A 25,762-nucleotide genomic window follows, 5' to 3' on the forward strand; every position below is an offset into this window, starting at 1 on the left:
ATCTTAAAGGTCTTTAAGGTAAAACTCAAAAGGAACTAGAAGGTTCGAACTTCAAATTATTTTATTCATGTTTTTGTTGGACAAGGATCCTCTCCGGATCCTCTTTATAAGGATCAGGGAATCAATTAATCGTGTCCATTTATCGTATATCATACGGTTAGTTTTTTTTAAATACTATTTATAATCAATTTAAAATTTAAAATTTAAAATAATTTATAATCGGACGATGAACGAACATGATTGATTGATTTTTCGAATCCCCACAAAGAAGATCCAAGAGGATCCTACTCCGTTTTTGTTAATAAACTATGTATGTGCTTTCTTTTATAAAGTGTTTTCTTTATAAAATATGTATGCGCTAAGTGGAACTCATAAGTGGAAGAAAAGTAAAGAGGGAAAGTTTAGTATATTCTTGTCATCTTAAAAACAATGAAAATGCTAAGGTAATCGTATTAATACATCCTCTCATATAATAATGTATACATATCACATTAATTAATAAATTTATAGCATTAGATGTTAATTTTATATATCACTTACCACATAAAATAATACACTAATATACCTTAATTATGTAGTCACCTTATCAATTATCATTCTACAAATTTCTAAATCGCCATTAATTCCTAGTGTGGGTCACACCTACAGTGGCTTATTCTGGTTTTATGTTTGATCAGGATTATCTATGAAGTATAACTTGAAAAATAGACGATTCGGATCGTTAAAGTTCGACGTCGTTTTCGTTTTCCTTTTTCCAGCTCTGTCCGTTAATTTGAAACTAGTTGTTTGTACTCTGCCAGCAGCTTTGGGATGTCATCCAGACGCAACTGAAAACCACGATATAATTAAAAACAATATGAGAAGAGAAATAAAGGAAAGAATATAAGCAGAAACTAGAAAGTTTGTAGATGGAGGAAAATATGGTACCATGTGATGATAATAATTAATTTGATTGCTTTGCATAACTAAGCATGAATTGTACCTGGTTAACATTTCTGATATGGTAAAAGCCATAAGCCGCTTTTCCAGGAAAACTGGACTCGACGAACTGCATATCAGATCCACTATTCACCCTATATAGCCACAAAGAAAATTCCATGAAGAGAAAAAGAAGATGAAAACATTAATCAACCAAGTTAACAAATGAGAAACCGACAGATATGGGTTAAAATACAACTTACGCTGTTATTTTCCCCGTGGACAAAGACAAATTCTATACTTGTGTCCATCTCCACAAATTCTAGGGGGAAAAGAACTAACATGACAGGGACAGAGACCAAAACATTTGAGATGCCACTGGACTGGTCGAAATTTCAATTTTGCCAATTAAAAAAAATGATAAGTTGATCACATTTCGGTTATTGGATGTCTAATAGATTTGTCTTCACAAAAACAATCTGGTGCACTAGTGTTGGTGTCCATTTTACAGTAGCCAACTTCCAAACGACTCACTCAACGTCCCCTGTTGATAGAGTATCGTCTTACTCCTAAACCCTAAGCCTTCTTTTGCACCATGCTTCACAGAATCATCTTTCTCCTACCATGAGAGGACTCCAAGCAGTATTATTTCGATTATTCGGTAGCTCACTGTACTCGCTCTATATTTTCATGTACGCACGAAATATTTAGTAGGAGTATATCATCAAGATTGTTTTTTGAGTATAGGAGTCATCTATTAGCTAAACTAGCAAAACTAGGAGAGGGCACAAAAATCCCACTGACCCTTCTTTAACTGTGATGTATTTTCTATACTCATTATGCTGTACCTAAGTTACACACTCAATTCATGTTGCGCCGCATACTATGTGGGAACCAAGACCTAGAATCAAAGATGATGTGATTACGATGTGCACAACCAAAGGTCAAATGCGGATTGTGTGAACTAGCCACTTAATGTTAAGCAAGAAATTTTTTAATAATAAAATAACAACAAAATCCTGAAATAAGTTTGGCTGATCATAAGCTATGGTGTAAGATGTTCTTACTGAAGACGACGAGTAATCAGGCGTTGGTAGTCCCGAAGCAAGGGTCCAAGCTCCTTAAGTGGGATAAGCCTTGGTGTAGATTTCCTCCAGTGTTCACGAAGTGCCTGAGTTGTATTTTCATTAAATTTTCACTCACACAACCGATTGCATTTGACATTTAAAAGTACCTAATTGATGCATGGTAAAATACCCTACCTGAACACCAGAAACCTGTTCATCACTAGAGACTCTTTCTCCAACCAAATTTGAAGCCAGTTGAATGAATTCTTTGTCTTCCACCTCATCCACAATTGGAACCCCATTACCATGGAGAGAAACAGATATTCCTAATCTTTTTTGTAACTCCGAGATAGCAGATTCTTCCATTTGGCTTTCCTGCTAAAATTAGAAGGGTCGGTTACAAAGTAACTCTAGCAGTAAACCAGTACTTTTGTGAGATATGCATGCATGCCCAACTTTTCGAAAAACAATTACCTAATAACAACCGAACCAACCCAGTTATGGTTTTACGAGAAGGCAGTTTGATAAAATCATACTAAAAGTTGCACTTAATTGGAGGCAATTGTAAGCACACCTTGATGTTTTGGACATTTTCATTTCCCATCTCCACATCCTTATTTTGGATATTTGGTGAAGCTGCAAGTATTCTCTTTGCAAGGGAGTCCTCTACAGAACAAGCAAAAGTGACAATTATAACATGTTAGAATTAGGTTCTAATTCAAACACCATGAATATTATAAAATAAAATAAAAAGGAAATACAAGGTCCGCTTCTGCTTGGATAACTACACAGCAAGGATCGTAAAACATCTTTCTTAGCTAATAGGGATTGTGCCATTCTCTCCTTCACTAAGCAATATTCTAAGTCTTCTTTCCTCAACTTTCTTCTTCAGTTACAAGATTTAGATAACTTTGGAGCCTGCCCATCCTAACCAAACAAACTTCCAAGAGTCTGATATCAATCAAATTTGTTTAAACGTTATATCAAACTCTTTCATTAGATTTTCACAATTGCATGCAACATTTCATAAGCGTTGCAGCAAAGAAAAAAGAGTTAATAAGACCACAGACCAATTTCATTTTTCTTGTCGCAGAAAATTAGCAAGATACCAAGTCTATGAGAACTTCATAGAGGATTATTCATAAGGAAAACTAATGAAAAGGGCTTGAAAACTTTGAGTTTTAATGATAAGGACAAAATAAAGGGTAAAGTGAATAGTACCAGGATTGACTTTTTAGTGTAAAAATGTGGTTTTTCGTTAAAGTGAACAGTACCGGGTGCTTTTCGTTAAAGTTCCCTTATTCATAACCTAACTGAATGCATCTTCGAGAGTGGTTTATAAGACCATAAAGAAAATTATCTGATGAGAGAAACGAAGGCGATATAATACCTTCAGGAACCAACCACCAGAGATCACCAAAAGTTGATTTTCCATCAAAGCCACCAAATAGCAGATAGCGTGATCCCATACATGTCAGAGAATGGTATGCTCGAGCAGGAGGAGGTTCATTGCCAGTAGGCAAGCGCTTCCACTGTGCAGACACTTCCAGAAGGAAAAAGGAAATATAAATAATTGCATTAAAGATGCAAAGCATTTGAACCAAATTCTGGAAAAGAATGATGCAATTAAAAACAATTGCATCGAACATGTAGAAAAAGTAGAAATGTTTCACACACACAGTTATCCACAAATATATAATTAAGAAGATAGTTTCTTACTCATTAAAGTAATCCTCATTTTATCTCAATAATGCAAATCCATAATATTTCATGTTTCGATGTTAAGCATTGGATGTCAGTGGTCATACCCAAGTCCTCTCTGTACAACAACTTAAAAGTAGGTCTGATTCCAGTGACCTTTTTTTTTTTTGCCTTTGTTCTTGCCTCACAATTACAAAATACTAACACCAACCGTAATTCTTCATTTGATGAGCTGGTTCAATGTTGAGAATCAATAAGAGCTCTGCTTTCTGATTTTAGTTGTATCTGAACCACTACTAATTTCTTTCTTTCTCGCTCTCTGCCATATAATTCCCTATCTATTTTATAAAAACACAAGGATAGGACTATTGAAGATTGCAGTATGTCAGTGGACTATGAAAAGAAATTCACTTCTTTTTTAGAAGTGAAAAAAAATTAAAAAGACAAAAAAAAGTGAACCCAGTAAGAGTGCTGAGAGACTGAAATTTTTCTAGCATCTATATTGTTTTGCTACACGAATATATTAAACGAGAGTATTAACATGGTAAAATATAAATGGTTAATCAATACTATGATGGCACATTCAGCAAAGTTAAGTGAATAGTCCAACAGAAAAGGCAAGAATCAATTACCCCTGTCTAGAACGATGCAGTCATTGTGATAAATGTCATAACGACTCAACCAGCCACCAGTTCCATGGCCGCCAAAGAGCAACAGCTTCAAAAGGACATCAAGAAAATAGTGTGAAGATTAAACGATAAAGAAAAGCAAACAGATATCATGATGTAATAATTCCATTGTCATCAATACAAATATGATTGTTGTAATCAAGAACCATACAATACAGGACTGGAGTGCTTGTTTTGGCCAAAAAGTCTCATTGTTAGATATTATTTATACTTCTTCGCTACTCTAAGATCCAGACATTAAGATTTTATTTTTATGCAACATAATTGTAAAAGTAACCAAGAAATGAAATCTGATACTTAAGGAAGTTTGATACTACTTTTTCAAGTAAGGATATCTATCGCCAACGAAAAAAAGAGCCTATGCGTTCAGTCACACATGCCAAGCTGAGATCACATGTATGTAAACTTAACTAATCAAGCTTATAACAATCCTTCTGCTGTTACTAAGGGTATCCTACCCAAACCAGGTTGACCATAATAACAACAGTACAGAAATATATTAACTTGTAATGAAGTAGAAGTCATCCCTGAAGAAAGTATATTGAAGAGACTAATAAAAATAGTATGGAAATGTCAATTACATAGTGCCCTCCTGATGTAATAGTATGGCCACACAGAGCAGAAGGAGCTTGTCCTGGAAGCTTCAATTGGGTCCACGCAGGTGTTTCATTCTCTACCCTCCACAAGAAAGATGAAACACAAAATTAAGTTGAATAACTGAAAACCAAGTAATAATATATATATAGACACACATATATAATGAGTTTTATGAATTGACATGTTTGAAGCTTAAACTCATGAATCTGAGTAAAAAAGGATAAGAAGAAACGTCAAGCTAAAATAACAAATGAGACGAAAAATGATAGCCTAACATGTCCAGGTACATACAATGTAAAGATTGCTTCCGAGATAAGAAAATAGAGAAATGGTTTCTTAATCCTTAAATTCCTTACAGTACTATTTGGAAGACAAACAAAACTAAGATGATTGTGTCTTTGGGTGGCTAAAACTCAATTTGTCCAAGAGTAAACAGATGCAGCAAAAAGCTAATTGTAATTTGGATAGCATTAGAAGGAGAATACTCATCACTTTGACAAGTGCTCTAAGAGGGACACATCAGTTATCCAGAGAGGAAACATAAAATGTAACAAAATAATCTGACAAAATAAAGCAATTTTCAAAAAACACGAGAACAAAGTAAAACCAAAAGGATAAGCCATGACGAAATAGTAAGCTACCATAGAAAAAGGGAATATACTGCTAACCTTCTTCGATTAGACCCTTCAAAGCCCATAAATCACCCAGTACTGGACCTCCACCTCCTATGAAAGTCAAGACAAATATTCAAGTCAGCTAGATTGTACACAAATAAACCCAAGCATCTTATGCTTGCCTTATTGCAAAGATTGGCATATATGTTTATAAGCAATACAAAGAACGAAAGGGAAAGGAGGAAGAAAACAAAAAAAATAATCAGCGAACTTGAACACTGATTAGATTTCTATTAATAATTGGCTTTTTAGCCAAAATGGTCCTTGAGATTGGCATAACTCCTCACTTGGTCTCTGAGATTTAAAATCGATAGAAGTGGTCCTTGCGATTGTCCACCGTCAATCATTTTGGTCCTGTGAAAAATCTCCGTTAAATTGAAGAAACCACTAGTTCAAGGGGAAGGGTTGATTTGACAAAAATACCCTCAATTTAACGAAGATTTCTCACAGAATAACCAAAAGGATTGACGGTGGACAATCCCAAGGAACACTTCTATCGATTTTGAATCTTAGGGACCAAAGTGAGGAGTTAGCCAATCTCAGGGACCATTTTGGATAAAAAAAAAACCATAATAATTTGCATCTCCTTGTATTTAATTCAAAAAGTAGTCATGGGGCCAATTAAAAAGTAGACTGTAGAAGTTTGTTACACCAAATAATTCAAACATTAAAAAGGGGATATCCCAAATGGCTAGTGCAAGAAACTAGGCACTGAAATTATCTTTAAAGGGGATATCCCATGGAAAGAATGGTCTGCCTTCAGAATTCACAAGTACATTTAATGGGAAGATCCCGTGTGGTACATGATAATACCAATTAATTCATTGTTCCCCAAGTAATTAGGTTGGCCTTATGGGGCGTGAAATTTTGCATGATATTTTGTTCTGATAAGAAACTTTAAAGGAAATGAAAGAATACAAAACAGAGGACACACTCTCCATAAACCCTGATATCTCTAAAAATAATAAACAGCCATCAAAGAAATTACATCAAAATAACAGAGTCAATTAGGACAAAACTCTAAGACACTACAGCTTTAGAATTAGTTATTTTGATTTCTCAACTTCAACTAAATAATGGGGGGAAAATACTTTCATGAATTAGCATTGCTTTCAATCATATCATTTTTCTTGTCTTAATAGCAAAAATCTTGTAATATAGAAGAGCAAAATGATTAAATGCAACTCTAATTAAGTTTTGTCATATCATTCTCGAAGAAACAGAAAATGATTGCAAATTATACTATTAATCCATAATGGAGGTAAACTCTCATAAAAAAAACTATAACAAACAGAGAGAGATATGTATTACAAATTAAAATAAAATCAAACTAGAAAGTTGTCATATCATTCTCAAAGAAACAGTAAATGATTGCAAATTATACTATTAACCATAATGGAGGTAAACTCTCATAAAAAAACTATAACAAACAGAGAGAGACATGTATTACAAATTAAAATAAAATGAAACTAGAAAGGAAGTGTTATGAACCCAATTATCAACATAGTTAAAGCATGCTACTTCACCTCTGCCACCATAAACAAGCAACCGTTTCTCAACCATGGTAGTTGTATGGCCACATCTGGGTGGAGGTAATGACCCTGTAACTGACAGCTCCATCCACTCTAGCGATACTGTATAAGGATTAAGGAAGCAAATCAAGATAGAACTGATTTATGACCATTTCAACAAATTTACTAAATCAAACATGAAGCAGAAAATAACAGATAATTCCAAAATCATAGAGAAAAGATTTTACTTGTGTCCAAGACATACACATCTGACAACCATTTTTTACCATCCCAGCCACCATACCTGCATTTGTTTATATTTAACATAACAAAAGTTACTATAGAACCGTCATATCAACTAATAAATAAGTAAGACAAAAGATATACTCACATTACAATTTTCCGATTTCCTATAGCTGAAGCTGCAGCAAAATCTCGTGCAGAAGGTAAGTCGCCAAAACTTGTCAACTCTGTCCATTGCCATATATCTAGAACAAACATAATTTATTTTAATATATATTTGATTACTCATCAGTCAAAGGAAGACAAAAGAAGCATTAAACCAAGTAGGTATAATTCTCATGCATTATCAGCAGCACAAAATAAATAGATTCTTACCAGTATCTAGGACCCAAAAGTCACCTAACCTGAAAACCAAACAATATCAGTAATACCATTTGCAGTCAAGTAATAGTATTAGCGTCATAGAGCAGAAAGCTGCAGATAGATATGTATTGAATGTGAACATACCTCTTGCTCCCAGAACGCCCACCAAAGATGAACATATGACAATCAATCACAACAGTAACGTGAAATGCTCGTGGGCTTGGACCAACTTGTCCATCAGAGCCACCAGTGCACTCTGGCTGATACCATAATTTGTTATCTGAAAAAGTAACAGGCCTACATTGAGATGCTATAGTCAAACTTGTGTGAAAATCTATTGACAAAAAGTCAAGTGAACTCCCACTCACAGAAAACCTTAATCCACAAAAGCATTTGTACTTGAACTGCCATGGTGCACATTGTTTTCTGTAATAAATACAAGTTTCCGTTTACTTAAGTATAGGTCTATTTCACCTGTTCGCTACCGTAACATGAATTATATACAAAGTGATCCTTCAAACTAAGTCAGGCAAGTTTATGTAAAAGAAGTATTATGACAAAAACGTGTAGGACTAGAACGTATGTAGGGAAACATTGTTGCAACAATGCTGAATAGTAAGAAGTTCCTAACATGGTGACTTCACACGGGGATATCGTGCATACAAGAAAAGATGATTTCCAAGAAGTACAAATAATAGTATAATATCTGAAGCACTTTTAAGATTTTGTAAGATCCTCAAATTTATAAAGGAGAAGTTCAAGAGCCCCTTGACCATTCAAATTATGCAAATCCATGTTAATAGCTATATACTATACAAAGCCAACTCAATCTTTTTTCAGGATGTTATGTTTTGAAACTCCATCTATATAAGCAATTTAAAAGTTATTTTGTTATTGAGTTTGGTTAATTAATGAATTTGATTTTTTTAATTAGTAAGTATAACCTACATCCTGATTCTTAATCATTATCAGAAAACTTGAAACTTACATCAACCCTGGTAGGTTCCAGAATCCAGTTATCATTCTCTTATCGGATCCTTTATCTCCTGATCTCGCTGCGTTAGTCTTCGCATATATATAAATTTCAAATAACACATTGGAGTATTATGTCAAAACAAAAAATTATATAAATCAAGATCGTCTGTATAAGTGAACAAAACAGTTGAACCAAGAAAACCCAGAAATTCAAGACAGAGTAATTTACATAATTTCATCGATTTTCGGAGAACCCAGATGAAAAATACCAATATAAATAGAGCAAACCAAAATGAAGTCTAGCAAATAGAGATAATTAGAGAGAGTGGGAAACAAAGTACCAATGTCATAGACCACGATATCGCTGAGAAACTTCTTCTCTACAAGGCCTCCAAACACAACCACCTTTGATCTACCGACAATCACCGCCGTGTGACCGCTGAGAATTAAAGGAAACCAAAATTCAAATGGGAAATCTTGAAAGCTATAAACACACACACACATATATATATATACGCGAGAGAGAGAGAGAATTTTACCTGCGAGGTTGAGGAAGTGTTCCAACAAAATCAGAGGAAGAAGCTCGAACCCAGTAGTGCATTTTCTCTTCTTTCGCTGTGCTAATCACTGTCGCTTGCCCACCAAATAGAGTTCACCAGGCTGTGTGTTGAGAAAGCTCGAACCCAGTCATGCGTGTTCAGAACAAACGACCTTTGGCACTCGTGTGAGAACGGGCAAGTCCTCTTTAACTTTTGTTCCCCCAGTTTTGCTCCATCTCGGTACAAGTTACACTACAATGTCATTTCCATAACGTCACCGTGTCTTAATAATATATGTTATGCGTGAGTATTTTCCGTATAGCATTGTATCATTGATTCGAAATATTACAATATAGTAGTAGTGTGCATGTGTTATAACAATTGCTCGTCATAAGTTTGACGCACAAGTGTGTATTTATGGATCAACCTTGTAAACAATAAGACACGTTAAAGATCTTTTGTAGACAAACTTACATATAAACATGATATTTTAAGAAAACACTCAAATGACACCCAATTTTTTGGAGAAATGGTTTTCAAATTTGAGTAACATTTTGAAAAGATGATTTTTGAGGAAAACTTAAAACTAGATGGTTCAAGCCATTGAAGTATAATGGGGAGTGCGGCCTATAAGAGGGTGTCACAAAAATTGTTATTTGAAGGCTCCCTCAAATATAATGAGGACCTATCAAATAACCTTTTGTGACACACCTTGTGAAACCCACTCTAATTTTATCTAATAATTTAAATCATCTATTTTTTTTTAGTCTTCAAGTTCTTGCAAGAAGTTAAACAAATCTGAAATCAATAAGAAATCTAGTTGTAGCAAAAAATATAGAGGAACGCATTATTTCAAGAAAACACCTCAATTGCCAACCATTTAGTGGAATGGTTGAATAGTCTCATATATATATATATATGAGTTTCATTTTGCAAGGATAAATTGTGACATTCCACATTGACCAACGGAGAGGGAGTGATGTGCCTTATATGTACATGTCTACCTCCATATAGCACAAGGCTTTTTGGGAGCTCATTGGCTTCAGGTTCCATCAGAACTCCGAAGTTAAGTGAGTTCGCGCGAGAGCAATCCCATGATGGGTGACCCACTAAGAAGTTCTCGTGTGAGTTCCTAAAAACAAAACCATGAAAGTGTAGTCGGGGCCCAAAGCGAACAATAGTCGAGCCCAGGATGTGGTAGGGGCCCGGGCGGAGATGTGATAATTTGGTATCAGAGCCAATCACTGCCAGGACGTTGGGCCCTTAATAGGGGTGGATTGTAACATCCCACATCGCGCTAGGGGAATGGATCATGTACGCCTTATATGTATATTCTCATCTCTACCTAGCACGAGACCTTTTGGGAGCTCATTGGCTTCGAATTCCATCAGAACTCCGAAGTTAAGCAAGTTCATGCTAGAGCAATCCCATGATTGGTGACCCACTGGGAAGTTGCTCATGAGTTCCCAAAAACAAAATTGTGCAGGAGTGGCCCAAAGCGGACAATATCGTGCTATGATAGGAGCATATTTATGCGACTTAGTATGTTTGTTTTCGTGCATTTATGTTCTTAGTTCTTAGTTATGTTAGTAGTTTAAGCCATTTTTGTGTGTTTGTAGGTTCTTTGGGCCAAGGATGCAAGAAGGTGCATTTTGGAGCACTTTGGAGCATTTTTGGGCCAAGATTGGATGGTGCAAACATGGAGACATGAGGATGGACGAATTTGATGATTCAAAGGGCTAGAAATCTGCATGTGTGTGTGCAAAGTGTTGGCCTACAACTTCAAACATCATAGCTGCCATGTGATGGCAGAAAATGTGTTTATTGCTAGCTAAATGGATGAAGAACATGCATGTGCAAGTATAAACACCACATGGGCAGCAAGAAGGAAAGAAAACAGCAACACACACACCACATGGGCAGCAAGGAATCAGAAATTAAAGAATGGAAGAGTGGGAAGTGATGATGACAACACAAACACACACACACGGCAATGGAATGGAGTTGGCAGATTTCTACAACTTTGGTAGTGAATGGACAGCAAGGAATGGCAGAAATTGGACCACTATGAGGTGGATTTCTGGTTGGTCTTCCACTTATAACTTTGGGTGGCTTTGGAATGATTGTTTCTAGGTGGAAAGAGCACAAAAACAGCACACACACATGCAAAAACAAAGCTGGCAGCATCCTTTCTTCTTTGCCGTGAGTTGTCATGTCCATTGCCTTGCAATTCTTTTCATTTCCAACCTCTATATAAGCACCATTCAACCTTCAAGGAAGACACACAGAAATTCATACACATTTCTATTAGTTCCAAGGCTTGCAAAGAAGGAGGAGTGCTTGGAGTTGTGCTAGCCATTCCATTGGAGTTGTTGGAGCATTCTAGGTGTATTCTACTTTGTTTTTCTATGTTTAATATCAATTGTTTTTGTTTAATTGCAAGTATGAGGAACTAAACCCTTACTTAGCTAGGGTGAAGTTCGAAGCCATGAACATGCTTAAGATATGAATTGATTTCTTCCAATTGTGATTTAATAAGTTGTGAATGCAATTCAATTAACTACTTTCTTCAAAACTAATTCTTGTATGTTGATTAAGGATGCATACTTAGTTTTCATGCATGAATTTGATGCTAGGATATAAATGAGTTTCACCTAATCGTTACAAGTTTATATTCATTGGTAGTGAAGGTTGCTAGTCACAATCGCGTTAATTGAATTCTTGGCAAACGTATCATGCATTCATAGTTACGAATGCCTCGTTAACACTTATGATTTTCATAGAACGTAATGATCTTTGATTGTATCTCTATTATGCATTCATGAAGATGACTTTTGGAGAATAATTTGGATTGTCGTATGCATTCATCCAATTCAATAAATCAAGGAAAATCTGAGGATTAATTAGTGCATCACGGTTAATCTGGGGTGTTGAGTTTCATAATCTATTGAAAAGCAATTGGAAATCAATTCATGTACAAGTGTGTCATGTGTGAAGAATGGATCTCTAGCTAATCCATCAACCATCTATTTAGTTTTACTTTTTGTTGTTATCTCAATCTCATCCAAACCAATACCCCCCATTTACTTTCTTATATCAAAGTGTGTTTAAGTTTGTTTAGTTTGTGCCTTAAAGTGTTTTGAGTCTAGTGAGGTATTGTAAGGTATAGTTTTGTGTCATTGAGTCTATTCTAACGTTTTTAACTTTGTTCTTATATTTTTGAGTCAAGTAAGAGGTTATTAGCAAGCCCTCCTAATCCCCGGCCTAGAACGATACCCTACTTACATCTATACTACAATTGTCAAAAAGAGGGTTTAATTTGTGTGCTTATATATTTCGCATCATGCTACAGCAGAGCCGGTCCGGAATGTGACAGAATGGTATCAGAGTCACTCTGTCGTGTGGTGCGAATGTGCTGACAAGGATGTTGGGCCCCTAAGGGGGGTGGATTGTGACATCCCACATTGACCAACGGAGAAGGAATGATGTGCCTTAAATGTACATGTCCACCTTCATATAGCACGAGGCCTTTTGGGAGCTCACTGGCTTCGAGTTCCATCAGAACTCCGAAGTTAAGCGAGTTCGTGCGAAAGCAATCCCATGATGGGTGACTCACTGGGAAGTTCTCGTGTGAGTTCCTAGAAACAAAACCGTGAGGGGATGGTCAGGGCCCAAAAGGAACAATATCGTGCTACGGCGGAGTCGAGCTCGGATATGGTGGGGACCCGGATCAGGATGTGACATAAATTGTTTAGTGAAAAACTATATCGGTTTGGACATTAAAATACAATACGAAGTAACCCTACAAGATTGAATAAATAAAATAGAAACAATGGACAAGATCAAACAATGGTGTATAAGGGGAGAAGAAAGAGTGTATGGTTATTATCATTTTCCTTTAATAATTTTTGGAAGATTAGAGGGAAACATTTTTTTTCTCTTCACCAAACAACCCTCTTTCAAACAGCAAAAATCATGTTGAAAGTCCAAGTTAGGTTGCAGTTTATGTTTGTGCAAAATTCATGCTGAACTATAATTTGGGTGGTTTCTTTTGATATCACAAAAAATCTTCATGAGGCTTTGCCTTGTGTCCAGTGGAGCCTATGCAAGAATTTTTCCTCATGAGTGTGTGTATGTGTAAGAGAAAGACTGATCGAGTGTATAGTTTTCTTCCCGCTTCCCAGCATGCACGAGGAGGAATACCGCATCAAACTATCCAAATCATCTACGCATGCATACTCCAATTATTAAGGTTTTTACTGTTTCTTTTTATCTTGAAAGGGAACAGGTTACAGGATTTTATTGTTAGTGGTTAGAATTAATCCCAATCAGAATACCACAATGCTAATTAAAAGGAAGCGATAGCCTCTTTTTTTTTTTTTTTTTAAATACATCGATTTTTTTATACTAGAGAAGGGAGAGTTTGGCTAAGTCACACAATGAGCAACCTAATTTGGTATCGAATTTGTCATCCACGAGATTCAAACCTAAGATCTCTCATTTCTAAGTAAAGAGGAATAACCATTTTTGAGTTAAGTAGGATTATACAATCTTTTAGGAGAACGTCGCTAAAACCAAAAGCTTCAATAAAATAGAAAAAGAAAAATGAAGTGTGCTATACCTACTTCATTGTTCCCTGTTGTACAAACTCGAACCAACTCCTTAAACGAATCCATCTCTCGACTCTTTTTCGATGTCGGGACTAAAAAGGATTGCATTTAGCAGCACAGTTATTACAATAAAACGAGTGATACACCATCCGGATATTATTGCAAGCTAACTTGCACGCTTAATTAATTGATTCCTTCCCAGTATGAATTTGAAGTTGCACCGGCACATCCACCGGCCTCTTTATCTCTCGATCCTCTCTTTTTCCGATGTTGTTTCTTAGTTCCTTTGCCTTTCTTCTCACATCCTTCCCTTTATTGTTTTCCACCACATCATTGATCACCTTTGCTCTTATCCTTGCAAACTTCCTCCTACTGTTTTCTTGACCTCCACGCTAACACCCAGCTCCTCTACCAGTTGAGCGTTGGGCGGCTGGTCAAGATGCACAGGCAGGGCTATAATTAGAACACCAAACTTCATGCTCTCCAACCCAGAGCTCCATCCACAGTGGCTCACAAATCCACCGACGTTAGAATGCATATCTTTGCCTGTGGTGCCCAACCTTCCACTATCATTCCCCTCCCTTCCACCCTCCCTACTAATCCTTTTGGCAATACCTCCTCAACCCTAGTGATTTTCTCTTCCTTAGGAAACCTAACAACCCAATAAAACTCAATTGACTAAGCTCTCACTCATGAGTCATCTCGATCTATTTCCTCCTTGGATAAAAAGTACTCATTCCCAAAGGAAATATACACAACCGAAGATGTTTCCCGTTTGTTCAGCCATTTGTTAACCCATATCAATTAATAAGATCTAGAATTATACAGCATTTCATAAAATTTAATAAAATCAATATGCATAAAAATCTGCCGTATTTTCCCTACTTAAATTCCAAACCAAGCAAGCAATATCTATCACCAACACCTAGAAAAAACACAAGCATAGCAGTAACTAGAGTCCCTTATTCCTACAATTAAAATACGTCAGTAACCAATATATAATCCTTTATTCTGAATTGCTACGATTCCGATATTCCGCTTAAACTAATAAGGACCCTTTAACTTTTGGTATTTCATTTGGGTTCTCAAACATTTCCCAATTATATGCAAGCTCCCTTGCTGCCGGACAATCAACAAGTTTCTGTCCAATTGTATTTCACAATATGAAACTTGGGTATAATTATTTTGAGAATCCATGTGGATGAACGGAAACTCATTTATTGGATTATATGATCGAAGTCTCTAGAAGTTGAACTGTTTGTAATAATTTATTGAGTCAGTTTTGGGTGATCTACCCCCTTATGTTACAAAAAAAATTAGAAATTAACCACCAAACTTTTCGGCAATTACACTTCTACCCCTCAATTTCTGAAAATTATAGCTAGCTCCAAGACTTCAATAAATCTTACCATAAGGTCCTAGCTGCAAGAAATGTTCAACAGGGGTAAAAATCCAGGTTCTTCCATTTTCATTCCAGAACATGTCCAAATCATTTATCATGACTTCCAATACCAAATCACCATTCAAGTTCACCAAGTTCTCTTAATTTTATAAGTACCAAAAAATAACAAAGTTTCACAACCATGAAATAATTCTAGGGTTAGCAGCAGCTAGCCCATGTAGAAATTAATCTCAATTTGTTCAGTTAAGCTTTCAATTCGAAGATTAAAGGTTATGTAGGAATAAATCCTAAAAATGGAAAATATTAAAATCTGCTATAAATCCAGAAAATTATTAACTTTAACTGTAGTATTCTTCACTACAAACTCGTAGGCGAATCATAATCGATTTTGATGAAGTATGGAGAGAGTTTCATATTTTTCTTTATTTCCAATTAAAAAGCATAAGAGAGAACGAAAGCTCTTTGTTTGCTCTCTTTCAGACCATTTCACAAAAGAGGAAGAATATGGGATTTTATCTCCCAAGCCTTTGCCTCATGTGTCAAGAAGGAAATCTAATCTCTCTTTTCCTTTTCTTTTGGTGTATTTCAACATCTTCCTGTCACGTTCATTATCTTCTTGTGATGACCCTTTCGATAAATAAGCCGAACATATTTTCCAATTAAATTCTTGGGTCTCACACGGTTCATTTTTCAATTCCAAGTGATGTAGATGGAAGAACTAAAGATTTTCTCGCCAAGGAAGGTTGTAGGGAGGGCCTAATGCATATTGGAGATGAGTCATGATTCACCACAAAAGTTTGAAGAAGAGAAACATGCATGGAAAGTTCATACAGAAAGTTGGAGTAAAGTGCATAGGAAATTCCGGATTCAGTCGAAGTTGTAGTTGGGACAAACTCTTCCAACGTAGACTCTTCATACCCAAACAAATTAAGAAAATCAAAACTAAATATTCTTTACTCCAAAAAGAATAAGCAAAGCATCTTTTGAATTATCCGGAGGATGCCTTATATATATTATATCAAAAATACATAAATTGTTGTTATTCTCACCCTAATATATTATCTCCCCATCCATCTTTTAATTATTTTTTTAATTACAACTTTGTCCATCTGTAAAATGACTAATAAGGACATTAGTTACCCTCTTTTCGTTATTTTTTTTTTAAGAAAATAAAAGTTTGGTCATGATAACTCTCATGCTCTGTTTAGATGATTTGTCTCCTTTAAACCCTCAATCGTCATCTCATCTCCTTTCATTCAGAGAAAGCAAAAATAATGAACTTAGTTTGGGCATGATAATTCTCACACTCTGTTCAAACAATTTTTTTAATATGAAAATCATGCATTTTTCTTATGTTAGATGAAGCAGATGAAATTCTATCATGACCGTATCCTTAGTTTTAGTTTTATATATTATTTTTTTAAGAGACAAGTTTATAATTATATATATATATATATATATATATTGTTACAGTCCTATTAGATTAGGAATGTAATTGTGTAAATCCTAGTAGATTTAGGTATATCTCTTATATTCTTATCAGGAGTTGATTACCTATTAAGAGTTATAATCCTAAAAGGGTAAGGAATTAACCTTCCCTACTACTATAAATAAAGGCACAATGGGGTGGAATAGAACACACCTCACAATTACACATCTCTCTTCTCTCTTTCTGGCCTTCATAATTGCTCAGTAAATTATGCCTACAACACATTATCAAAAAGCTCTTGACGCTGCACTAAAGAGAATTTGATCTTCAATTATAGGAGTATTACGTTTTAATCATTCTTTTTGCGATCAATTTATTATTTTAAATTGAGCTACATGCTATTGATTCATTTTTTATGTGTTGAACGTGATACAACTCATTGAAGATGCAATTCTGACTTTCTAAGAATGATCTTCTACAAATTCAAACGCTTTTGTCGTTTTCTGCCAATCAAGTATGCTTAAAATAAAGTAAGATATTTGAAACAACCATGAAGTATGAAAACATTCCCCATGATGCATGAACCCCCTATGTTTATATTTTCCTTCCGATATATATATATTGTATATGTTCCATATATTTGTCAATATATATGTTTCATGCATTACACAATTTTTGCTATGTGGAAGTTGTGAGTCAAAGAATCGAAATAAAATATAAGCAATTTAGAGTTTTTCCAAACCCTAGATTCGAATAAAAAAAGTAAAATGAAAATACGGGCATGCTACGTGCGTATCACATGCCAAGGTTTCTCACGGTTAGGCTTAATTTTCTTAATTATTTGGCCCAAAGACAAGTAAAGTGAGTATGGCCCAAGTCATTATTTTGCTTCTACGATCGGCCCCGTTTGGTCTCAATCTATTGAATTAATTAAAAGTGACTTGCAGTCCATTAATCTAATAATGAATCCAAAATGATTGACCTGAAGATCATTTTGGACATTAACGATTCAATAATTTATTTCTCTTTTTTGAACCGTTGACATACTTTCGTAGTCTTAAAGCTCTCACACTTGAGTTCCTGAAGTAACTCAAATCCACTACACTTAAATCAGCATATTGCATTTTGTGTTCTTGCAAGAATCTCTCTTTTATGAATTAAACATTCATAAACTAAATTGAACCTGTAGTTTCAAATTTAGTGCCTTTGAAACCCGAAGTTTTCATAAAACAATACACCCATGAAAACCCGATGTTTTTCATGAAAACCATGTCTTAGAACTCGAATGTTCTAACTTTAATGCTTATGGATAATTCATTCCCATAACACTAATCATAATCTTATTCCCTCCAATTCAGTGGATTGTTAAATCGTAAGTTCGATTTCCCTTATTTAGACGTTTCTAATATAAACCACTTTATGTGGGGTACAAGACATTGCTTGAAGCACACCATGATTACGTCTATGAATGAGTACGATTCTGAAGTTTATAAATCCGATCGAATTTTGACTAGAGAATACTTTTCTCGTCCTTCCATGTTTCTAACTCGCTCCTAAAGCAGTAGTGTAGAAAGCGGAAGTTTACCAACTTCTCGGATCTGATTACTACCACAAACATGAGATAAATGTATATACCCAGTTCGGCTGGAGTCTATCAAATGATATAGATCCAGCTTCGGCTGGAATCTACCGAACGGTATTGACTCAGTTCGGTTGGAGTCTACCGAATGGCTTAACCTAGTTCGGTCAAAACCTACTGAAGGGCATACTCTGTTTCGACAGAGGTGCACCGAACGGTATTGCTCTGCTTTGGCAGAGCCCTACTAAACAAACCCATCCAGCTTCGGCTAGATCCTACCAAACCCAAGTTTGGATCTGTCTCTCTTACGATCCAATTTCAAGTTTATTTTTACAACCTATGGTAGAATTAGGGCCTACCAAGGTGTGGCATCATGCCCGAAGCATGATCATTGGCATCTAAGACTTAAAACTTCAAGAATAAGGGATTCCCAAAGCTTAACCTTGCAGAATCTACTTTCGTCTCGATGAAATAGATTATTGGTTATGCACATGTTCATGCCCCTACTAATGTCATTAAGGAGTACCATTCTCGTAGTCAATATGTGAGACTAATTTTGCTCCACCGAACACCATTGAAAGAGTAGAATTTTGATATGGATAGCCTTGTTGGCCGAATCCCTTTATTAAACCATTTACTTTGTAAACATTTTTCCATGTTCTTGGATTCAAGTTTGGTGTTTGTTTTAGTTATGGATAATCTTATTGATATTGTCCTCGAATACGAGTTAATTGAATCATATTTCTTAATACATGTGATCCAATTCAATTAAACACATGATTAGGTAGGAATATGGGAAAGTTAGTTGTCTGGATGAATGTGATACTATGCACACTAACTTTACACCTAAATCACATCTCTAACAACGACTTCAAGTTTATCCAACCTGATTAAGAGCATTGGCACGCTCCTCGTTGTATGAATGGTACTGAATTACCATTTAAGGGACCTTAAATTCTCCTTGTCGTTAAGTTTTTAAGGATATTCGAGAGAACAATGATCATAAATGAAACCATCGAAGAAAATAGACTGGAATATCTTTGCACCACCTCCAAAAATGAGCATGCAACTTTGATTTGGGGCAATGGGTTGTCTCCCAACTGGGAACACGCCACATGTGGCTAGCTTGGAGCTTGGTGATTGAGTAGTTTTACTTACTTTGGCACGACCTTTTTTGGGACATTTAGGTTGAACAATGATGCTATAACATATCTATTTTCCCGAAGTAAAGATCTTGTGCCTACAAGCACACTTTGCCAAAACCCGCTCGTTTTGGGAAATTTGATTTCTAAATCATCCCTAGCAAATATACGAAACGACTCTCTTTTCACAGTGCATTCAAGGGAATATATGTGGAATAATCCAACCAAAATGCAGACCATATAAATACTTATGGTTTTGGTTGATGAATCGACAAGCTGGTCACATGTTTATCCACACACATTGCTGCTAAACCTCCTGGCCGATTAAAGGTTCACCACCCTACTTATCCCATAAAGTTTGGGAGACTAGATAATGTCGGAGAGTTTATATCGACATTTTTCAATAAGGTATTGCATGTATTTTGGGTTTATAATCAAATTCCCATGTTCACCCCAAATAGCCTCGCCTAATGATCATAAAGCGCAATTTAAATGATCGCCTGAATTTTGGTGAACATACCAAGTTTTCAGTTTTTACCTAGAGCTATGCAATCTTGTACGCAGTTATCTTGGTCCGCCTTAAGGCCCATTGCCACCCAACCATCCTGACGTTACAATTGATTACTGGGTACGAACCTGATGTTTTTCGTATTTACGCATTTGGGTGTGCATTCCATGTGCCAAGTTGCGTTACCGCAACGTACCAATATGGGTCCTCAAAGAAGGATTTGAATCTTTGTCGATTATGATTTTCCTTCACACTAGCTCTGTTAGAACCCATGCATGTGATCTCTTTACCGCTTATTTGCGGGTTGTCACTTCAATGAGACAGTCTTCCCGCCATTACGTGGACGTTGCCCACTATGTCTCATCTCGATCCCCGTACCGCACAAGTATGATAAGCAAATGCGGTAAATTCTAGCCTTCAGAATATTACTCCAGACGCATTCCTCTGATCTAGCTAAAGTGACGAGATCATGTACCAGTTGCAAACATGCATGCAAGGATAGACATACTTAACGGACGTCGAGTCAACATCCCTAGAGGGTGTGTCATCCCTATTGGACAATTTGGTACACCGACGGATAGCCAATCAATTTGTAGGATTCACTTCCCTAGAAAAGGAAGACACGACATAACAATGAATCCATACTTGATCGCCATCTCAAATCATTTCCATCTTATGAGATTAATCCGAATTACTCCCGAGACTTGAAGTTCTTGGTCTAGTATACTAGTTTGGATGAGTTAAATGGAATTGAAAGGAGATTACCATCGATGATATTTTCACTTATATGGTAGCTATCGACATAAATGAAATGTGATGATATTGAACCGTGTTTCGTTGATTTAGTGACGACGTGGAACTGATTGGACAACTAAAATTACAATCCAGGTCAAATTCCTTATGAAAGTGTGTTTTGGGCCTGTCGTTCTTACACTGCCCAGGGTAACCCTGTTGTGTTACAAATGGGAAAGGAAGCATTATGAGATGAATGAAATACTGCGATATGATGCACGCCTTACGATGCAAGGTTTCTCTCAAACGTCCTATGATTGATAACAGCATTATGAAATGTGGTTAGTGTTTTCTCCATGTAGATATAGATACGGAGATTTACATGTAAGTTCCTGAATAATTACATAGACTGGTTCAAATAGTTCCAAACCACGGAACACCTTCTTAACTCGTTTTGAGGCATTCACTTATGGATGGAAAAAATCCAACGGATGTGGTATACCCGTCTAAGTGATTATTTGATCAGTCAGGGATGAATTATGCCTTTGCGTGTTAAACTATGAAGTCTTATTCCGAATTGCTAGAGTTACAGTTTATGTCGTTGACACGAATCTCACAAACTCTAGAAGAGCTTGAGATGGAATTTGAGATGAAGGATCTTGGGAAAACTCGTTTATGCCTTGACTTGAAGTTCAATAGTTAGGATCTTGGAATAGAACACACCTCACAATTACACATCCCTCTCTTCTCTCTCTATGCCGCACTCTCTCTTTCTTTCTGGCCTACATAATTGCTCAGTAAATTATGTCTACAACATATATATATATATATATATATATATTAAGGATTATTTTAGGAATAATAGTGGGTAGGGAAATAACATTTTAGGTTTTTAAACTTTTTATAGTGGGTGTAAATATAACGTGGGTGAGGAAATAAGACAATTGGGTGGATATAGCAACTCTCAATATATATTATTATATCAAAAAGATGGACAATCAAACCGATTTCTCGATTAAATAGAAGCCCAAAGAGGTGAGGCGAATATGGTCCCATCCCAAATAACGAGAGATATGTAAAAAACAGGTATGATTACGCCTATTCCTAATCCTAAATGGAATGTAACAACGCAGGGATCCATATGTACACATATTACCTATTTAGATACGCTCGAATGACCCCTTCTCATAATTAAAATGTATATAACCCTATTCCGATCTGGTCTGGTATGAAATGAACTTATAATCTTGGAATGGACTCAATCATCAGATTATAGATTATAAGTTCATAACCTAGCCTATTCCCATTTTGGGCCTATTTCTAGCTCGAAAGAACTGCTCACTAGCTAGCCGGACAAGTAGGGCCCTATCTAGAGACATACTGAAAATCATGCCTTTAGAACCGAAACCGAACGCAACGCCCGTCTTCCAAATCAAAGGAAAAATGGGCTTGTTGGGAAGAAAAATGGAGTGTGGCTTGTAGAGCATATGTAACGCACAATTGGGTTGCTCGTGCAGCGAATCTCTCTCTCTCTCTTTCTTTCTCTCTCTCTCTCTCTCTCTCTCTAAAGATATCTAGAGAGACGCGAAAGTAATAACCTTATGTTATGGCCGCCCCCGACTTACGACATTTATGCTACTCCTATTGTTCAACTCTTTGACAACATGACAAACCAAAAGTTCTGCCTTCCCCCTATCTATCCAAGGGATGGAAGGGTAGATGTCTTTGGTATCCCCTCTAGTCAAGAATTTGGGCCTCACAATTATGAGAGTTTTGAGACTCTTGTCCCACATCGAGAAAAACAAGATTCCTAATGACCTTTATAAATGTTTTGTCTTCTACAATATTAGTTAGATGTTGGACCATTTGGAATAAGGATTGAGGCTTGGGCCACTAGTTGTGTAGATTAGGCTTGATGATTATACCATAATATTAATATAAATTAATATTAATTAATCAAGACAAGGGCCTTGGGGCACTTGGTGCCTAAGAATTAAAATTAATCTGATCAATTAGTTTTAATTTTTGAATTAAGTTTTAAATTAAAATTAATTAAAAACATTTTGATTAATAGATACAACTTTTTGGAAAGAGTTGTATAGCTTCAGATACATCCAAAAGGTATTTGAAGAGGTATGAAAGAGCCTATATAACTGGAGTCCTCAGTTCCATTGGAAATCATCTTTTCTTCCTCTTTTTCTTTTGTATACAATTCTTAGAGAGTAAACACACAAAGCAATTCGCTAGAATTCTATAATCCAGTATGAGTTGTAGAATTAGGTAGTTGTATCCTGGTCGAGCAGACGTTGTAGAACCACAAGCACAAGAGTGGACAAAAATACTATTCGAAGGACATAGATTTTGCGTTAGCCTCTACCTGTTGTAATCAAGTTAGTAACATTGATATTCTTGTATTTATTTATGTATTTCATTATGCACAACAAGTATTTTGATTAATAAAATTTTATAATTTTGAGTTCTATTATTTTTATTTATTTCTGAATTGTTCTCCAACAACAATTACTAGCCAATATGCTTTCTCTCATGCCTTTCTTCGTTCATGGTTCGATATTTTGGTGTCCTAGGCGTAGAGGAACCACATCAATCCATCCCGAACTTGGTGGTCAAACTCTACTGCGGTGGCGATACTGAAAGGGTGGTCCTGCAGAAAAATATCTCGACATCAGGATGATAAAAATCTTAACACCTCTCAATCGTATTACTTTTTCAATATGAAAGAACAAATTGAAAATGAAAAGATCGTCTTAATCAAAAACCCCAATCCAATTAGAAAATCCCTCCTGTCCCACTTCACACCTGGTCATCTTCAATAGAGATTGTCATAAATAGTAGTCGCATAGTGCAAACCAAGTGGACTTGACTTTTGAGGTTGAAAAAAAATTAAATAAGTAAAAGTCGAAGTGTAAAGAATATTTCGACAGTAAGTACTAAGCTATAATATGGTTCTATTTTCGTTGATTGTAATCGTGTGTTACTTCATCAAACCTGTCATGTTGAAGTAGATCATCATTATGACACAGAAACAGTTCAAAAAGAACTTAATGTGCTTACACAACCAGTTGAATCATTTTTATTCGATATTATTCAATCTTACACCCGATTAGACATTATTCAAGGATAACGATGTCTAATAGTTATTTCATACAAAGAGAGATTAACACCGTTTAAAAGTGGAAAAGTGGAGTTCTATCCTACGTGCTACTTGATTCCTTTGTCTTACAGAGTGTAGAAAATGTTGAAAGGGATATTTTCATTGATTAACTTTAATTGTCAGTACATCATAATATATATAGTCACAGAGGCTCATTACATCAGTACCCTTATCTTCTACACCTAATTACACAAATACCACAATTAACTATATACTGTTGTAACTAACTTGTGAGTGGTTTAGATCTCTCAATACACCCCCTCAAGCTGAGCTTGGGATTAACTGAGGAACCAAGAGGAAGCTTGGATTTAAGAAACTGAAATCGACTTTTGGAAAGAGATTTGGTGTGAATGTCGGCTAACTAATCCTGACTGCAAACAAAATGGACCTTGATAAGATTAGCCAAAACCAACTCGCGAATATAATGATAGTCGATCTCCACATGTTTAGTTCGGGCATGGAATACCGGATTAGAAGCAAGGGAGATGGCTGAAATGTTGTCACACCAGAAAGTAGGAACCTGAGAGAGAGGGAAACCAATGTCTCGGAAGATTTTGCAAATCCAAGTTAGTTCAGCGACAGTGTGGGCAAGAGAACGATATTCGGCTTCCATTGATGATCGTGCCACAGTATCTTGTTTCTTGGCACTCCAACTGATATGATTGGATCCCAGAAAGACAGTGTAACCACTAGTGGAACGCCTATCAAAAGGACAGCTAGCCCAATCTGCATCGGAGAAGGCTGCGAGAGTAGTGGCACCCTTTTTGAACCATAGTCCTTCAGACACAGAACCCTTGAGATAACGAAGAACACGTTTTGCAGCTTGCATGTGTTAGTCTCGAGGAGCATGCATGAACTGACAGATTTGATTCACAGCAAAAGAAATATCAGGACGCGTCCATGTCAAATACTGTAAACCACCTACAATAGAACATTACTCAGTTGGATTGGACAAAAGAGGACCAGTGTGATCCAATTTATTAGATCCAAGTGGAGTGCAGCAAGGCTTTGCACCAGCCATATTAGTTTTGCTGAGAAAATCCAGTAAATACTTGGTTTGATGAAGGAATAGACCTGTGGATGATCGCTGAACCTCTAATCCCAGAAAATAGTGCAAGGGACCCAAGTCTTTGACATGAAAAATAGCACTGAGTTTATGAATGAATAGAGTGCAGAAGGAAAAGTGGTACTAGGACAGGAGTGGTACTGTGAAAAACAAATAAGGAAGCATCGAAGGAAGATTGCCGAAAACTAAGCTGAAGAAGAGCTTGAAACAGTTTGTCAAACCAAGCACGAGGGGCTTGTTTGAGACCATAAAGGGATTTCCGTAATTTGCAGACATGATGTGGCATACTAAGATCAGTGAAACCTGGAAGCTGCTGCATGTATACATCTTCCTTTAAATCACCATGAAGAAAGGCATTACTAATGTCTAATTGATTTAAAAACCAATTGAACTGCACAGCCAATGACAAAATGACTCGAATTATGAATGGTTTAGCTACAGGACTGAAGGTTTCTTGAAAATCAATCCCTTCTTACTGATGATACACCTTGGCAACCAAACGAGCTTTAAATCGTTCAACAGTACCATCAGGTTTCTTCTTTATACGGAAAACCCACTTGCAACCAACAACATTGTAGGATGAAGATTGAGGAATAAGTGTCCACATCCCTGTTGATTGTAAGGCATTGAACTCATCTTGCATTGCAGATCTCCAGTGAGCATGTTTAGAGGCTTGCAAATATGTATTTGGAACAAAATCAAGATCAGATGGAATAGGATGTTTTGTAGCTGCATATACTTTGGGCTTGAAGATACCAGCTTTAGAACGAGTGATCATAGGATGAGTATTGGTAGGGGGCAGAGAAATAACTGGTGTAGCCTGTGGAGATGGTGGATGTGGAGAT

At 36.2% G+C, this 25,762-nt stretch overlaps 1 protein-coding gene across 3 annotated transcripts; it reads right to left on the reverse strand.

Moving 5' to 3' along the window:
- Window positions 1–430: 430 nt before the first annotated feature.
- On the reverse strand, window positions 431–9,521 carry LOC126629592 (protein GLUTELIN PRECURSOR ACCUMULATION 3-like). 3 transcript variants are annotated; one of them, XM_050299670.1, is made up of 17 exons: window positions 9,278–9,327; window positions 9,080–9,177; window positions 8,132–8,189; window positions 7,908–8,043; window positions 7,776–7,804; window positions 7,549–7,645; window positions 7,406–7,461; window positions 7,173–7,280; window positions 5,641–5,697; window positions 4,957–5,048; window positions 4,319–4,403; window positions 3,376–3,528; window positions 2,560–2,651; window positions 2,181–2,363; window positions 1,986–2,089; window positions 983–1,073; window positions 431–827 (listed from the first exon to the last, which is right to left on the reverse strand). In XM_050299670.1, exons 2-17 carry the CDS (start codon window positions 9,086–9,088, stop codon window positions 768–770), a joined length of 1,410 nt encoding a protein of 469 aa, XP_050155627.1. In that variant the 5' UTR covers window positions 9,089–9,177; window positions 9,278–9,327; the 3' UTR covers window positions 431–767. The 3 variants fall into 3 exon arrangements, with proteins under 3 accessions (XP_050155627.1, XP_050155626.1, XP_050155624.1); XM_050299669.1 differs by lacking the exon at window positions 8,132–8,189 and having other exon boundaries at window positions 2,181–2,360; window positions 9,278–9,521; XM_050299667.1 differs by lacking the exon at window positions 8,132–8,189 and having other exon boundaries at window positions 9,278–9,521.
- Window positions 9,522–25,762: the final 16,241 nt, after the last annotated feature.

The sequence above is a fragment of the Malus sylvestris genome, chromosome 7 (assembly GCF_916048215.2).
Source record: "Malus sylvestris chromosome 7, drMalSylv7.2, whole genome shotgun sequence".
Taxonomy (NCBI): domain Eukaryota; kingdom Viridiplantae; phylum Streptophyta; class Magnoliopsida; order Rosales; family Rosaceae; genus Malus; species Malus sylvestris.

What these genes read in the sequence shown, in the direction of transcription:
- LOC126629592 (XM_050299667.1), bottom strand. Translation starts at nt 9,339, where the DNA reads ATGCACTACTGGGTTCGAGCTTCTTCCTCTGATTTTGTTGGAACACTT. An exon ending in GGAAATCGGAAAATTGTAAT is followed by an intron (nt 7,462 to 7,548) that starts GTGAGTATATCT and finishes AAACAAATGCAG; the next exon opens with GTATGGTGGCTGGGATGGTA. An exon ending in TGTGTATGTCTTGGACACAA is followed by an intron (nt 7,281 to 7,405) that starts GTAAAATCTTTT and finishes ATCCTTATACAG; the next exon opens with TATCGCTAGAGTGGATGGAG.